The 14310-nt window shown below is 38.4% G+C and overlaps 1 protein-coding gene across 1 annotated transcript; it reads right to left on the bottom strand.

Annotated features, from left to right (window-relative positions):
• Positions 1-4875: 4875 nt before the first annotated feature.
• LOC110880813 lies at positions 4876-5826 on the bottom strand. Its single transcript, XM_022129259.1, has one exon. The coding sequence runs from the start codon at positions 5824-5826 to the stop codon at positions 4876-4878; it is 951 nt and encodes a 316-aa protein (XP_021984951.1).
• Positions 5827-14310: the final 8484 nt, after the last annotated feature.

The raw sequence follows: 14310 nt of genomic DNA, 5'->3' as shown, positions 1-14310 counted from the left end.
AAGCGAACAGGACGAACACGTGCTGATTCTCGATGCAAGCTTTTTCATGCTTAGCTACTTTGGCCGCCTCTGCCTTGGTTATTGCTTGGCCCGCCACAAACCCGTGGTCCCTTAGCCCAACGAGGGGGGACACACCTGTCAAATCAACACACGCGTGTTTTCCTCCTTCCCATCCAAAAACAAGAGGATCAATGATCAATTATTATAGTTTAAGAGGATCAATGATCAATGATCGGAAGTATAAGTGTTAGTTATACATTTCTCTTTCTTCTTGACTGGTGTGTTGTCTTCTTTTAAAGCTCCGACACGCGCTTCCCTCATTGAGGGATTTCCCTTTCAAGCTCATTCAAAATTGACAAGCCTACATGTGTAGTGGCATTGGTGATTGTCCCCACAAAAGTGGTGTGGTTATAAATTCCTACATGTGTAGACTGATAGGTGGTTTTGGTGTAGACGAAAATGTCGTCTAAAAATACGATAAACCTGACTTGTTTCCTACCCGACATCACAACTACATAACATTGGTTGTATCTTTGTATTATCCCATCTCCAACTCTTATCATTAATACTTGATGATATATGTCTTTAAGTGTTTCATAGTAACATTTGATCAATAAAATGATTTTTGAGAAATTGAAAGCATATGATTGCACATGAACTTATGAAGCTAACAACTTAAGTAGATATGTGAACCATCCACCATAAGAAGAGGGTCAAGTTTTTCTTGGGGTTATAAAATGGAAATGCCCTAAAGTTTAAGGTGATTTAAGTAATTAATATACTCAAAGGGTTCTAGTTGAGATATTTTCTTACTGGTGGTGAAGTCAACGGTCAACGCAAGTCAAGCGTGGCTTCCATGATTGGTACTCATTATTAGCCGATCAAGTATGCTTCCCTTTAACCTGTTTTAAGGGTTTATAATTTCATTATATTTGCTGGCATGCATGTTAGCTATGATTAAATCGTGACTGATTGTTTCATTTTTATTTTCCTTTAGAAAAAAAAAAATCAAGATAAAGCATTTTCTATGTACATAGCAAAATTAAGACCATCGCTTGAGTCAACATGGAATGTCTTCCAATATGACCAGCGATAAACACCACTTCTAAGGGCATGATCGGCGGTGTGAAGAGGAGGGACGTGATGTAGTCCATATGCGTGAGAAATAGGGATGAGCATGGTACCCGTTGGGTACCGAGAGTACCGGTACCGAAAATCTCCAAAAGTGGATACTGGTACCGAATATACCCGGTACGGTTCGGTACCGGTACGTTACCGGTATTTTAGTGTAAAAACCGGTAAATACCGGTACCGGACAGGTACCGAAAATGTCAAAAGTCGGTACCGAATCGGTACCCCGTCAATTGTCAACCAATCACAACCCATTCTTTTTTTTTTGAATCTTATATATTTAAATATTATTATTAATAATTGGTGGATAATGAAAACATGTGAAATTATTAGATACTAAGACCATCCGTAGTCGTTTAATGTTTGGGCATTTTTATAATAAAGCACGCCCCTCCACGCCAAGACAGCCGCCCCCGGGGCGTTTTTCTTCCAAAAAATGGTTTTGGCGTTTTTTTTTCCAACGCCGTGCTTCAATTCTTTTGGCCAATCACCTGTTTCCAAGCTTAATTTGTCCAATAACATTTTTTATGGTTTCTTTATTTATGGTTTCTTTATTTATTCTATTACACTACAATGCCCACATCTCCACTACACTCATTTTCGAAAATGCCCTATAAAAGGGACGGGGCGCCCCCGTGATGGTCCTCCACCACGCGTGGAACAACACAGGGCCGTCCCTGAGAATCCCTAAGAATTTTTAGGCCTTGTGCGAGTTGAAAATATGGGCCCCTACATATAAACTTATTTGTATAAAATCAGTAATAAGACGATAGTTGTAATAACTATAAACAAAAAAAAAATGTAGCAAAATGATCTATGTTAAATAGTTAAACGAATCATTATGTTTTGCATTTGTGTTCAACTAATGAATAAGTTGCCATGGTCTAACGACAATTTGCATATCTCAAAGTCCACGATTAGCAACCAAAATTTTAATATGCGCATCATATGTTGTTGAAAATAATTCAATCAAACAGTTAATTTATTAATTACCGAGTTATCAGCCAACCAGTTTGTTCCAACTTGAGCAAACTGATTAAAGAAAGGTAGAAGGAGACTGTCCCGTTGTCGGACGAATTTAAAGAACACGCAAAATTAAAACCAACCTGGCGACTGAGAACGAAGATACTTGAACGAAAGCCTTGAACTGCACGGATGACTCATTTCCTTAAAGGATTTTACGCGCTCGTATTGCTGTGAGCTGCAGCGTAAACTCCCAGGATTTAATGCAGAACTGATCTGGTATTCCAACAGCAATGGAAACCAGAAAACGCAGAAGCTGGAACGAAAACATGAACCCACAATTGAGAGAGAAAGCTGCGAAATTTTGGTGTGTAGAATAGGTAGCAGGAAGCTTTTATTTATAGGTTTGGTTATACCAGAGAAAGAGAAAAATAGGGAGTAGGATAACAATTCATAACCAATTCGAATTCCTCAATATATATCTGATACGAATTCAGTTGCTGGATATATATCTCATACGAATTCGGTTCACTAGAGATAATGAGATAACCCCCACTGGTTTCGAACTCATCTCTATCTCCCTATCTGATTCGATCCCCAGATCTGACCCACCTGACCAGATCTTAGCTAAAAATAAAAGCTCCTCAGCTCCTAGCGAAGTGCAAAGTGCAAAGTGCAAAGTGCAAAGTGCAAAGTGCAAAGTGCAAAATGCGCCTCAAACGCGACCATTCGCGACTCAAACGCGACCATTCGCGAGCTCGCGGCTCGGCTCGGCGCGCGTGTGAGCTTCACCCACTTCTCAACCCATTTAACACCATGGAGGCCCATAAGGGGTAATCCCTTATAAACCACTCAAACTTCATTCACTCCACCAATGTGGGATGGAGGAAACATACCAACTTGTATGTTTACCTCTTTAATATTTCCAACATATGTTTCAATCAAAATATAGGATTCAACTATTATATAATATATGGTATAAAGATGAGCACAATTAGCTTTAGAATGGTTTATCAGTTGTCACAATTATCCATATTCATAGAGTAAATACACATATCAAATTAGCATCAATCAAAACAATAAATCCAAGTTTTATGTTACAAATAAGTTAATACACCTAAAATTGGTTTCAACACTCTGCAGACAAGCAAAAATTAACAAACACTTGCAAAAAGAAGTATAACATGTATAAACATATTCAAATTAGTTTTATAACATGAACTTGTCACAAATAAAATAAATAGAGCTTATAAACTATATATTGAGTTCTACTTCGTTAGTAAATGGTTAGATGAGAAATGAACAACTAAAAAAACTTACAATTCAAAAAAGAAAACATGTAAACTCTTTTTTTATGTACATGGTTAAATGAGAAAAAAAAAAACTTACACATTTAAACAAGAAAATATATAAAATTTATTATGTAAATGGGTAAATGAGAAACTAAAGACTAAAAAAATAAGCTTCCAAACAAAATATGGAGCAAGTGAAAGTGAAAGAAAAATAAAAATGTAAACACGTTGACAGTAGGATTCGAACTCGGAACAGCCTCATACATATAAAGGTGCTGCTTCCATTCAGCCAAATGGAGAATCCGTACCCATCTATTCTACAATAGCTTTATATATAAAATAAAGAAATATCAATTTTGGGCCCCTCAATGGTTTGGGCCCTGTGCAGTGGAACCTCCTGCACAGGCCCAAAGCCGACTCTGGAACAACAAATAACACCGCCGCCACCACGTTCTATAACACGTCAATTTGAAAATGCGTCAAACGTATAACGCGTTGTGTGTGTTTGTGTGATGAAATGTTTTTAAATGGAGATGAGTGTGGTGAGTGATGGGCATTTCCACTAAAATCCACCACTAGTGATGGAATAAAGCTTGATGACGTGGCGGAACTTGATTGGATGTTGTGAGTGAAAAGTGAGTGGTGAGTGATGGGCGCAAAACACCCAAGAGTAGGGACATTACCACTACACATGGTCCAAAGGTGAAACAATAGTGAATGATAGCTCTTGTCTAGGTGACTACGATGTAACAGTCACTTTTTGTCGTAGTAGTGAAAATTTATAAAACGATAATACATAGCCTTATAATCCATTTAAAATAGGTTGATTTGCTTACAACTTTATTTAGGTGTATTTAAATTACATAATTGAGCAATTATAGTCCCATAAAATAATACAGTAAGTCAAAATATGTATCTATTTGCGAAAGCTGAAAACTTAAAACCTATAATTTATATTTTAAATCAGTGTCGTTCCAACGTTTTTGTAGACCCTAAGCAAAGTACGAAGTGGAGGCCTTTATGCAAAACATTTAGAGATTAATAGAAAAATTAGCTGCTAAAGTTAACGTATGTTTAGTAATTAGCCCTAATTTTGCCCATAAATTCTCCTCCAATCCCGACAGACCCGACGCCATTAGTGATTACCGTTAGTGATAGCCGATAACCTAAAAAATCGAAAGAGAAGGTTGCGAATTGCGATAGGAGGTAGGAACGATGACTGCGGCTCAATTTTAGGAATTTTTTGCGCTGATTCACGGAATTCGGATAAAGACAAGATCCTTAATTCTCAAAGCTAAATATATAAACCAAAATTCGTTAAGTATTAGTGAGAGGTAAGGGACAAAGACAACTAAAAGACATCCATTATGTAGAAATAAAAAAAATTAAAAATAAAAACCTTTCATTTATGTTGTAGCTTTTTTTAAAGGTATATTTCATTAACAACAACCGACCAGCCTCAAAACGAGGGGCCCAAATCACAAACACCCTACATAATTACAAATTTACACCAATCGAGCCACGAAAGATCTTTAAATTTAGTCCTATTTTTAAACCAAAGGTAACTAGACGCTTTTAGATCACTAATAATCTCCCTAATTCTAATTTCCTTGTTCTCAAACCTTGCTTTGTTTCTCGCTTTCCAAATGCTCCAAACGGCAATCCTAACAATACCTTTGAAAGCTTCCTTTTTATCGCCAGTGAAACCCACATGATCGTGAATCTCCGTAATGTCTTTGAAGCTAAAAAAGTATAGGTTAGTAGTCTTGCACCACCTACTAATTTGCTGCCAAACCACCGACGCCACATAGCACGAGGAAAAAATGTGAGCCACCGAATCCTCTCCGTCCCTACATAACGCACACGTATCCTCCTGGACCTCGATGTTTCTTTTTCTCAACACGTCCACCGTAGCAATTCTATTCATAGCCGTTCTCCACGTGAAAATATTACATTTTTCCGGGATCCATTTACACTCTTCAGGGGTATCAAGAGGAATAACATTGTACTGCCCTTCTTTGTTTAAAAGTCTCTTCACCGCACCCACACTGAACACCTTATCTTCAGCTCCTATCCACTCCCATTTGTCTTGTCTGTCTTCGAGTCTGACATTTAACAGCCTATTGCATAGATCGACCAACTGATCCACCTCCCTTCCGGCCGAAATATTTCTAGCCAAAGCCCACACATAACTCGAGCCGATACCACTACCCTCAACCCAAAAGTTCACCCGATCCGCCACCTTGCACCTTTTCTCCTTCTCTAACTTGAACAAGTCCGGAAAAATGATTTTTAGAGGTTCGCAACATAACCATGGATCCAACCAAAAAGAGGTATTCTCCCCATTCCCAACCTTACTTCGGAAAAAGTGCCGTAACGGGCTTCCATCCACCTTAGTTTTTGAGAGAACTCCCGCGATGTTACACCACACCCCACCCATGGATTTTCTGGCAGGAAGGAAATCCCAATTCAGTCTCGTATTGTGGATAGCTTCCACCACTCTAACCCACAATTTATTTTTATCTACCTTAAGCCTCCACCCCCACTTCGACAGGAGCGAGATATTGACATTTTTTAGTTTACATAAACCAAGACCTCCCTGCTTTTTCGGACGAGAAACCGTGTTCCATGCCACCCAGTGCATTTTTTTATTTCCGTTCTCCCCTCCCCACAAAACCTTTTGATCTTAGCTTCCAAATCGGCGATAACTTTACAAGGGGCTTTATACAACGAGAAGTAATAGTTCGGAAGACTTTCAAGCACGGATTTAATAAGAATCACTCTTCCCCCGATCGACAAAAGAGACGCCTTCCAACTAGCTAAGCGAGCATCGAAAATCTCATACACCGGACTCCAGTTTGACACCTGATTCATGTTCGCCCCAACTTTGAGCCCAAGGTAGCAAAAAGGAAAGGAGCCCGGTTTGCACCCAATGAGCGAAGCCATCTCTCCAAGATCCTCCTGACCCACACCCATCCCAAATAAATTCGATTTATCCAAATTAATTTTCAGCCCCGAGCACAAGTGAAAAATCCTCAAGATACGCACCACGTTGGTAATATTATCTTTTGACCATTCCCCTAAAATGATAGCATCGTCCGCGTACAGGAGATGAGAAATGATAGGCCCGTTATTAGGCGTCTTTACACCCTGGATAATCCCTTCCTTCTTTGCTTTGTCGAGCATACACGAGAGAACATCCATCACCAAAATAAATAAGAAAGGAGAGATCGGGTCCCCTTGTCTAAGACCTTTGAAGCATTGAAATTCGAACGTCGGAGAGCCATTGACTAGCACAGAAGACCGGGCCGAAGAGAGAATCCCTTTTATCCAAAGACACCAACGACCAGGGAATCCCTTCTTGGACAAAATGTCTAGAAGGAAATTCCAATTCACATTGTCATAGGCTTTTTCGAAGTCAATCTTGAAGAAAAAACTTTTTTTCTTGAATTTACTACCCCACCTGAAAACCTCGTTGATGATGAGCGGGCCATCCAAAATGAAATTCCCTTCCAAAAACGCGGACTGAGATTCCGACACAACTGAGCCGATAACCTTCTTTAATCGGTTCGCGAGAACCTTGGATACCACCTTGCTTATAATTCCAATTAGATTTATCGGCCTATAATTCTTTAATTCCACAGGGTCTTTGATTTTAGGGATGAAAGATGAACCACTTCCCACACTTAACTCTCCATTGCAGTAAAAAGAATCCAGCACCTCTTTGAAGTCCTTCTCGAACAAATGCCAGAAGTGTTTAATGAATCTCATGTTAAAACCGTCCGGACCCGGCGATTTATCGCTCCCACAATCAGCAACCGCGTTCTTTATTCTTCCGACGAGAAAGGCCGAACCAAGAAATCTCTATCCACCTCCTCCAACGACTTCGAGTCCTCACACGTAACCAAAGGCCTCACCGTCCACTCTTCCATAAACCGGGACCTAAAAAACGTCATAATTTCTTTTTTCACCTTTACCGGTTTCGACACCCACCTCCCGTTAATGTTCAACCCGGGGATTTGATTCGAAGCTTTCCTTTGGTTAACCAACGAGTGAAAAAATTTGGTGTTTGCATCCCCATCCGAAGCCCACTTGGATCTGGCTCTTTGCTTCGCCTCCGAGCAGTTTTTGAAATCCATTTCCATGATAACCTTTCTATTCTCCACGAGGGTCCAGTCCTCCTCTTCCGTCAGTTCCCGTTCTTCCATGTTTTTTTCCAAAGTTTCCAACTCACCCGACGCATTTGCATAATCTTCTCCTTCTTTCTTGAGGTAGTTGTCACGCCACTCTTTAAGAGCCTTCCTTATCCTTGAAAATTTAGCAGTAAGACAGCTATCAGGAGAACCAAAAGAATCGGTCGCCACAGCCGCTTGTTCCACCGTTTCACGAAAACCTTCCTTTCCTATCCAAGCATCAAACACCCTGAACGGTTTCGGCCCAAAGTTTTTATCCCCGACCTCCAAAACTAAAGGGAAATGGTTAGAATAAAGCGACGACAGAGCTCTAAGAGTGGCACTCGGCCATCTATTAAAAAAATCCGGGCTAACCAAAAATCTGTCGAGCTTACTTAGTTTTTTACCATTATCTCTAACACAGGTAAATCTGAACCCCTTCATGTCGTACTCCAAGAGATTCGCTTGGGAAATAAAGTCGTTAAAATTTTTTGCACAAGACGCTTTAAAGCCTGAATTCTTTCTTTCCGATTCACTCCTGACAGCGTTGAAATCCCCAACCACCACCCATTTCCCAATTAAACTTCCCATGATAACACGAATTTCATTCCAAAGCGCTAGTTTCGCCGCCGTACTTTGCGGAGCGTACACGTTAATAACGTTGATCACCTCTCCACTCCCTTTTAATTTGCCACTGATGACCAGCAAGTTTCTACGTTTTATACTACTCTCCATGACAAACATCCCCAAATTCCAAATACAGAGAAGGCCCCCAGATTTACCCACTGACCCAACATACTCAATACCGAAATTCTTGTTCCCCCAGAAGTTTTCAAACCTAAAAGCACTTAAATCTTCGTGTTTGGTTTCCTAAATAGCCATGAAATCAATTTTGTGCCTAAACTTTAAACTTTTAATCCATCCATCTTTAATATTCCCCCCAATACCTCTAGCATTTAGACTCAAAAAATTCATTTAAAAACAGCATTAATACCTTCACCAAGCATATTCTCCTTGATCTTACTTGTGTGTTCTTCCAGTCGGGCTCCCATCTTTTTCCCCAACTCAACTGTGACCTCGATCTCCTTCTGAATTCTGACATCCTCGCTAAGCCTTGCATGAACCAGATCTAGAGTATCCGGCACCTCTTCAAACGAACTGCTGGTCGGGGTAATTTTTTCTTGAATCGGCTCCCCCCTCCTGATGTTCTCGTCTGATCCCACACAACCACTCTCAGGGAAAAAATCCTCAGAGCCAGAGGACTTTTGGGAGGAATCATTAGGCCCATTAACATCCCTTCGAACCAACCCTTCAGTCCAAGAGAAAAATTTAGGCTCCTCAAAATCCGATCTCGGCCTCTTAGTGGGCCTATTATCACTGACTGGGCTTGTAACCACTGGCCTCCTTACGTGTTTGTCTTTAAGAAGATTAAAAGGCTTTTTTTTTTAATTTTGTCCTTATTCACTGTGCCATGGCAAGAGGGGCCCGAAAAGATATCATTAAACTGACCTTGAGCCTCCATTGTCCCATCGGGATTCCCCCCATAATTCATATTTCCTATAGATTTGCTCTCTTCCACGAGGTGCTTAGACCCTTCCCCATGCACTTTGAAACTATCAAGCCCCACGTTCATGCCCCCATCATTACCAACTTCCGTCGCCTCCCAATCCGTCGGAATCTGTTCGTCTTCCAGATCATCACACCGGAATTGTGACGACTTACCTTCATATGACACCGAGTCATCCACTCCCAAACATTCCGGGATCCACTCTGCCGTTTCCTCCTCGACCCACACTTTGAACTTTTTGTCCTTCCAAATTAACGTAACTTCCTCAGCAATCCTAGCCCCTTTATCACTCAAGACACCAATACAATTTACTGATAAATCTATATCTTCCGAGGATCTTTGAGACGCGTGAATAATTTTACCAAAATGGCGAGCGATAGAATCAAAAATCTCATCCACCGCTAAATGAATAGGAACCCCCACCACCTTAAGCCATGCAATTCGCTCGAACGGTAAAGACTGACCGTTTCAATGATCCATAGAAGAAAACCAATTACACCAGAGGTCATGGTTACAGACGAAGTCTTTGCAAGATTCCACGCTTGGGAATTTCACAAACATGCACAACCCCCCTAAATAGCTAAGGCAAATGTCAGAGAAACCTTTCTTGTTCAACAACAATTTTAGGGAGTTAAGGGTCGTCAAATTGACACACCTTCCTATCGCGGCCTTCCCGATTAAATCCTGGAATGCCAACATCGTTTCTGGAGCTTCCACCATGATACCATCAGAGACTTGCATGGAAACATGCTTGGATGAGTTAGCAACGTTCACACCGTGATCCTTAGTGAACAGGTCACTAAACAGTTTACCTCCTCCTTCCTTAATGAAAGCTTGATTCTTGAACTGCTGATGGACTTGAACCCCTCCTATGCCCACCTCCGATACTTGACCTTTACCTTTACTCACCTTCGAGGACTCCAGAATGTTGGCATTTTCAGTAGCAAATCTAGCGATATTCACCCTAAGCTTTGAACCACCCATCTTGGTACCATTAAGAGCTCTTTCCAGCTCCTTAACCTCTCTCACGTTACTAAAACTGATAAAACCGAACGTATTGCCGACCTTATCCTTCTTTTAAGCTATGTAAACCCCAGCAACTTCCCCGAAGACCTTAACGAATTCCGAGAGTTCCCAAGGTGTACATCCCTGCGGCAGGTTTGTTACGAAAAACTTCGTAACATTCTTCGTTCCTTGCTTCCCGTTATTGTCGAAGCCAGCCTTCTTCCGTAAATGGTGAGGATCCATCCAAGGCCCATCCTCCTCCATGATGATACTCCGGCAAGGAAGACAATCGCCAAACAGCGACTGGAAGTCACCGGAGGAAACGGATAGAGACCAAGGTAAAGTCAGGTTAGCAACCAATATGCCGACCAAATCGCACCTCAATCGCTATCCCCCCTACCTTCACTTCGTCGAGCCGTTGGCACCTTGTCTCCAGGAAACAGCTATAAGAACAAGCCCAGATCCCAAAGGCGAATGGAGGATTCGAATCACAAGTTAGGGAGAAAGGTCAAGCACGGCGGCGACCTCGCACACTAACTCGGGCTTTTCCTCCTCGTCGAGCCTCCGGCGATCGGCTAAAGAAGATGACGGTCCGTTTTTAGAGAGAGAGAGATTTGTTGAGTCTTTTTTAATGTGAGATTAAGTATCTTATGTTGTAGTAGTTGATTGTTTAAATTGTAATGTTTGAACTCGAACTTTAAGCAAGTCAACCAAAAACAAATATTCTAATGACACGATTTTAAGTGTTTTTAGTTGTGAGTCACTGTTTGGCACATAAATATATGGGTCAAATTTAACTATTCAGCCCCTCAATGGTCGATACAACATAATTGACATTTATGAAAAAATCTTTCATGAAATTTACTTCTTTTAAAAATTTGAGTGTATTTAAAGGTATAGGATCCTCTACATTAATCTAATATTATGAGAATGGTGAGAAATAATATGGTGATGACAAGTGTCCTATATCTAAATTAATTCAAAATGGTGAATTAGTAATTTTCTATTTCTTTCAATTAATTGATTAAAAGATAACTGTCCAAAATAACCGCCACTCTTTATTATAGGAATTCGAATTTAAGAATTAATCTACGAATTTGTGTCATCTCGTTCACCGGTTATTAATTCTGTAGTGTTATATAATTCTGTAGTGCAACCACCATTCAGAACTGTATAGTGTTATATATTTTTATATAGTGTTATATAGTGTTACATGGTGTTATATGGTGTTATATAATGTTTTTGGTGTTATATAATTCTGTAGTGTTATATAATTCTGTAGTGCAACCACCATTTAGAACTGTATAGTATTATATATTTTTATATAGTGTTATATAGTATTATATGATGTGATATAGTGTTCTTTGGTTTATATAGTGTTATATGATGGATGCATAGTGTTATATTTTTCTGGTAGCATGTCTATGATGGATGTATAGTGTAATATATTGTTATATAGTGTTATATAGTGTTACATAGTGTTATATGGTGTTATATAGTGTTACATAGTGTTATATGGTGTTATATGTTGTTATATAATGTTATATAGTGTTATATGATGGATGTATAGTGTTATACATTTCTTGTAGCAGTAACATATTTCTGTATTTTTAGAATTTAGGATCGATAGAATTTAGTAGTTAAATTTGAATCGCTAGAATTTAGGAGTAAATCACTAGAATTTAGGAGAGGTTACCTAATTTGAAACATATACAAAAACACTATTACCCCAACAATTTTCAAATCAATCCATATAATTAAAACACAATTTATAATTTGGTCCCTATTGATCTCAAACATTAGATCAAAGATCTAATGGTTTAAAACACTTCTTACACTTCTCACACTTTAGACACTTTATACACTATCCCTACCCTGTATTTAAATTTACTACGAGATCATTTCTGTGATTAAATTATTTAATATTAGTATGTGTATTTTTTACACATCATCTTCTAATCTTCTTATTTTCCGTGTATTTGTCTTTCTAGCATCTTGCTAGTTTTTTTATATATTTCGCTCTTTCGTTCAGAAAAAAAGTTAATCTTATATCTTATCTTATATATATAATAAATGAAAATAATAGGTGCTGATGTGGCGTGATTATAGAGCTTCTTAGATTTCGTTTTGGCAGGAAAATTTCCGGATTCACATTTTCTTTAGTGAAGCCCTAAATACCCGTTTTGTGACCCGTCTATAAAACCTTCTAATCACAGTTTTTTCTAATCCCCAACACACAAACCCTAATTTCATTCTTTTCCTCTGAACATGTCGTCATCCCTATGATCTTCCCATTGTCATATTAGGTACTACTATCATATTAGGGTTTTCAGTTCTTCTTCTCTAATTTCTCACACATTATCAAGAAGAACACCTCGACCCATCCATCTTCTCTACACGATTTTGTTTTTTTATTTATTGTCTGACGATTCTTTTCCTAAACCCTAGCATCCCTCCCATTCGTCTCACAACTGGATCATCATCCGATTTTATTTTCTCTTCAATTTTTCAATTATTGATTCCATTCAGTTCATTTCTTAAAAAAACTTGGAAGAAAAAGGTCAACAGGTGAAAGGTCGAGTCTCTCCCTCTTCAATTTAACCTTTGCTGATACACACTGGTACGTATATATCACTTATTTGATGTTATTTTTTAAACTTTTTTCATGTTTTTGTTAAGTAATTTTGTGAAATTCGTCGATTTGGTGGAAAAGTTTGATTCACTTTGTTTCAGTAGCATTGATTGTTTCAGTAAAAGTTTGATTTTATCCTGTTCAGATTTAAAATTCACATCCAAACACTCCCTGTAGTCACACATCTTGTGTGGCCATAGCAACTTAAACTGTGGCTAAAAGGTCTTGTTGAAATCAATCATTTTGTCAAATAAGTGTGGCTAAACGGGTAGCAACAACCACATGAATTTACTATAAGTGTGGCCATTTCTATTATACAGTCACCAATAAGTTTCTTTTAGCCACATTAATTTTAAAAAAAGTTGTTGTAATCAAGCAACTGGTCCATTAAGTGTGGATAAATGGTATCAATGGTCACATTAATTTATTGTAAGTGTGGCCGTCTGTATTATATAATTCACTGTAAGTGTGGTTGTTTCTATTATATAGTCACTAAAAAGTTTGTTTTAGCCACATAAATTTTAAAAAATTATGGCAAAAAGGTTGTTGTAATTAACAAAATGGTCCATTAAGTGTGGTATCGATGACCACATGAATTTATTTTAAGTGTGGCCGTTTCTATTGTATAGTCAGATGAGTTTACCATAAGTGTCTCTGTTTCTATTATGTAGTCACTAAAAAGTTTGTTTTAGCCACATGAATTTAAAAAAAATGTGACAAAAAGGTTGTTGTAATTAAGAGAATGGCCCATTAAGTGTGACAAAATAGTATTAACAGTCACACGAATTTACTGTAAGTGTGGTCGTTTCTATTTTATAGTCATATATATTGTTGTGGCTAGGTGGCCATTTTCGTGTAATTAGCAATTTTATTTTCAATTTCTCGTAGAATTAAAACAATAGCAAAAATGAACAAACCTAAAAAACAAAATTAATAATATTAACAATAGTAAACCAAAATTCATACATAAGCTGTCAATTTGAATACTAAATACATAAAGTTGCATCAATCCTAGCAGCACTTGCAACAACACTTTTGGTCTCAACATACATCACTCCTGGAAGCACTTGCAACGTAACCTTCTCTCATTCCTTGAAAAACTCTTCCTATTTTCATTTTGGCCATTAACTGGCCCTTTTGTCTTAGCCAATCAAAATTACTTCACAAAAAAAGGTCGTGCGCATCATCATAAGACATAAGTTATTCCAAAAAGACAATATTAATATATACAATAGTAACAAGAAAAGCATCCATACATGTTTTATCCGCATGCGGGTCGATTAGATCCTTGCCAAGTAAAATGACGTTGGACTGACATGTATCAAATTCATCACGTACTACATCAGTTTCAGAATAAACATAGGTAACAAAATAAGCGGTTGGTAAACCGGTCAAAATGAGTAACATTTGGTCGACCTGGCAACATTTTTTTATCCATTTTCTATAGATTTCATTCATAACTAGTGCAATATAATTGATTACATAAACTAAAATAAGATCTAGTTTGATTCAATAAATCAACTTAGAAGATTGCGAATGACTTACATA

The sequence above is a fragment of the Helianthus annuus genome, chromosome 6 (genome assembly GCF_002127325.2).
Source record: "Helianthus annuus cultivar XRQ/B chromosome 6, HanXRQr2.0-SUNRISE, whole genome shotgun sequence".
Lineage (NCBI taxonomy): Eukaryota > Viridiplantae > Streptophyta > Magnoliopsida > Asterales > Asteraceae > Helianthus > Helianthus annuus.
Note: the sequence above shows the minus strand (reverse complement) of the source record. Positions and strands in the feature narration are given on the sequence as shown.

Excerpts from the sequence above, each read along its gene's own strand:
- LOC110880813 (XM_022129259.1), bottom strand. The coding sequence starts at position 5,826 with ATGGGTGGGGTGTGGTGTAACATCGCGGGAGTTCTCTCAAAAACTAAG.